Raw genomic sequence first — 3,587 nt, 5'->3', positions numbered from 1 at the left:
TAAGATTAAATATTAAATGTAACATGACTTTCTAGGAATAGGTCCATTAAGTTCATTTTAAAAAAAAATCACACATGAATCAAGGTTGTGACCTCTATTTTAATATATAAGATATCTGTTTAATCAACTGATCACTGGACATATGAAAGCTAATACACCAGACAAACTTACATATTATGCTATATTTGAATTGTGTTTCTCTAAAGCTATTAACCGTATACAAACCGTATATAGTAGAACATCTATAAATTAATATTCGATAAATTAATAATCTCTATAAATTAATAAATTTTCCCGGTCCCAACTTAGGCCAATGTAAAATATGACACAAATTGATAAAATAGTAAGATAATAATATTTTTAAAACTTGCATGTAAATATATAGTCTCATTAAAATCATAAATTAATAATCTATCTATATATAATTTTTATAGTATTTATTTTATATTCACAATGAAAATATCTTAATTTTTCTTAACATTTTAATATATTTTGATAATATTTAGTAAAATTATATCGAAAACTATTTAACAATCATATAAAACATAAAAATATACACAAAATAAGATAATAAAAAAAAATATGAAAGTCAAATTTCTAAAATTTGAATAATGTACATACGATAAAATCAAATATTTTCGTATTTTATATATAAACATATTAAAAATAGAAAAAAATAAGGAAACTTTTATAAATTAATATCTCTTTAAATTAATAAAATTTCAAAGTCTCAACATTATTAATTTATAGAGGTATTACTGTATATACAAACAATAGACGATACCAACATGACAAGAGAGGATCTTGACTACCGTCAATGATTCGGGCCATTAATACATTAATCTTCTCATGATATACAATTAAGATTACATAAATGTTTGGTAGTCCACTAATTCAAAGTGATTCAGTAACCACATCATTTCACCGAATAATCTTCCTTCAAGGGTCAAATATTTCTCCGAAGGTGATACAAATATTTAAACTTTCTACATTTCACATAAAGGCAACTGAAAAACAGTTTCCATATTAATAAAAGTAAAACGATGAAAAAGCTACAACACCACTATCACTAAGTGACTAGTTAAACCACTATTTTATTCTCCTAAAATAAATCTATATTTTGTAATTATTATTATTGTTTTGTAAAGAACGTGAATTGTTTATTCTGGTGCAGTACTATACAATCGAGTCATATATTAGTTTTTGTTCTTGATGTAAGTGAGAATCAAAAATAAATATCCATTATATGACTCGACTCGATTCCAATATTCCATATTAAATTAAGTCGGAAAATATAATATTCATCTCTTCTTTCTTCAGACAGATATGCTTTCACCAGAAGGAAGTTGTTGTGTATTGCATTTGTCGTTGAGGCTGAGACTGACATTCCACAAAGCTACTCAAAAAAGCTTCTTCTTCCTCATGCAACCCATTCAAATTCTGCCACAAGTTTATAAGATATATAATTCTTAGATTATTATTAACTTAAGCTCAATTGAAATACAATCTTTATGTAAATAAAATTAATGTAGTTTGGTTATTAGATAATTACCCAAAGGTCGTCGTCTTCTTGTATAGTGAAAGAAGAAGCAATCTTGGGGTTCTCTAAAACTTCGTCGTTACGTGCAAACCTGCCACGTACTCTTGGTCTGTTGTCCGCCAACGTTTTCCGGCATGCATACTTCAAAAAAAAAATTCATTTAAATAAACTAAATTATAACCATGCAACAAAAAATATCCCATAATGATATTAAAAGCCACATATTACATTTTAAATGAGTGAATTTTCAAATTATACATAGAATTTCAAATTAATTATAACTAATCAATCAAACATATATATTTCATTACTATACTAGATATTTTATTTTGTTAAAAGGCTTACTATACTAGATATCAAGCTTATAAATTAAAGTTTTTTTTTTTTGTAACATTTTAAAGTTTTCTTTTATATTCAAAATGCAACTCGTTAAGAAGTTTCAATATGTTAGGTTTGATTGAATCAAGATCACAGCTGGGAATTCTTTTCTCCATTGTACTGAAAAAGAGAGTTTTAATAAAAAAAAAACATATATATTTATTTTATTTACGTGACAAAATATTAGGTCAAGACGGCATGAACATTTATTATATTACCTTAATGGTTTTGGTGAAGTTTCTTTGTGTTCGTTTAGCCCTATACTTTGAAATCTTCTCTTTACGTTCTTCCGCACTGTAACGCCCCACCTTCAAACTCTGTTCTTCTCCGGGAAACGGCGTCGCCCATGAGCTCTCCACACCTAAAGGACTCGAGTATGATCGTTGTCCCGTAGTATCCATTCCCAGATTCTTTAAAAGTACACAAAAAGTTACTCTCTTTGTTTTAGAGGCGAAATTACAGAGGAAAACAGTAAATTGATACCTGCAAATCTCCAGTGCTGTAGACACGTCGCATGTGATCGGAGAGGAAGGAGTTTTCAGGCGAGCTTAAGAGATTCTGATTCTGAAAACTCGATGAATCTTCCATGACTGAAGAGTTAAACAGAGGATGCTCTGTTTTGACGGCGTCGAAGCTTTCGAAACTGGGGAAAGTGTTAGTGTGGGAGAGGTTAAGGGTTTGGAGTTGAGAGAGTGGAGGAGATGAAGAGAGGAGATGATGAGTCGTAGAGGTAAAGTTGTCAAAGAAATTGAAAGGCTGATCATCTATAGGATTAAGATAAGGATTGTTGCAGAAGAGATCTGTTGTTGTTGTTGTTGTTGTTGTTGTTGTGTCGGAAGAAAACATATCTGGTTCAGTACTACTTGAATGGTGGCAAAATGAGGAAGAAGATGAAGACCCATCAAAGATATAAAGCTCAGAATCCATTCTTTTTTTCTTAACAAACTCTAGATTTTTTCAATCGAAGAAGAAGAAGAAGACAGCAAGCAAAACACTTCAATCTTTTGGGTTATGTTCTGTCTTCTTTTTTGGTTTGTTTCTGTAATTGAATTGACCAAATGAAACGGTTACAGAGAGCACAAGTGACACTCGTGATCTTTATTTTTGAAAAATCACCAGAATCCAAAAATGGCAAAAAGAAAAGAATTAATGTAAATTTGGACTTTTTCCGAAAAAGTGTTTTTTTTTTCTTTCTTGGTTTAGTTTCTGGTATCAGAACCAAGCCATGACAGGTCCAGTTTATTTGGTCTGCTGGTTTATATAGTGGACAAAAATATGAATTTGACAGATAAGCCCTCGTTTTCATATATTTTATAAATGAATCCGTCTGTATTTCATCAACTTGTCATGCATCAAAGCGTCGTGAGACTTCTCGCTGCGCTAATCTCAACTTGTCAAATATGTATATTGGATTATTATTATTATTATTATTATTATTATTTTATATTGGATTGATTATAGATCAATTTGTAGATTAGGATGGCATTTAAAGAAGGAACAAAATGAGAACATGCACGTTTAGAGCTCAAAAAAGTTGTATGAGCTTTTTTGCATTGCACACGGAATTAGATGGTTTATATTGGATTATGTTAATCTAAGCAAGAAAGATTATACGGATTTGTTGAAATTAATTAAGGATTAGCTAAACTTCGTTTGTATTCTTAAATAT

General features: G+C 29.7%; 1 protein-coding gene across 1 annotated transcript; it reads right to left on the bottom strand.

The window, feature by feature from the left end:
• Positions 1-1,008: 1,008 nt before the first annotated feature.
• Positions 1,009-3,362, bottom strand: LOC106395628 (two-component response regulator-like APRR7). The gene is made up of 4 exons (XM_048770017.1): positions 2,402-3,362; positions 2,137-2,328; positions 1,553-1,681; positions 1,009-1,440 (listed from the first exon to the last, which is right to left on the bottom strand). Exons 1-4 carry the CDS (start codon positions 2,843-2,845, stop codon positions 1,333-1,335), a joined length of 873 nt encoding a protein of 290 aa, XP_048625974.1. The 5' UTR covers positions 2,846-3,362; the 3' UTR covers positions 1,009-1,332.
• Positions 3,363-3,587: the final 225 nt, after the last annotated feature.

This window comes from Brassica napus, chromosome C9, assembly GCF_020379485.1.
Source record: "Brassica napus cultivar Da-Ae chromosome C9, Da-Ae, whole genome shotgun sequence".
NCBI classification, from domain to species: Eukaryota; Viridiplantae; Streptophyta; class Magnoliopsida; order Brassicales; family Brassicaceae; genus Brassica; species Brassica napus.
This window is presented reverse-complemented; position numbering and strand designations above follow the sequence as displayed.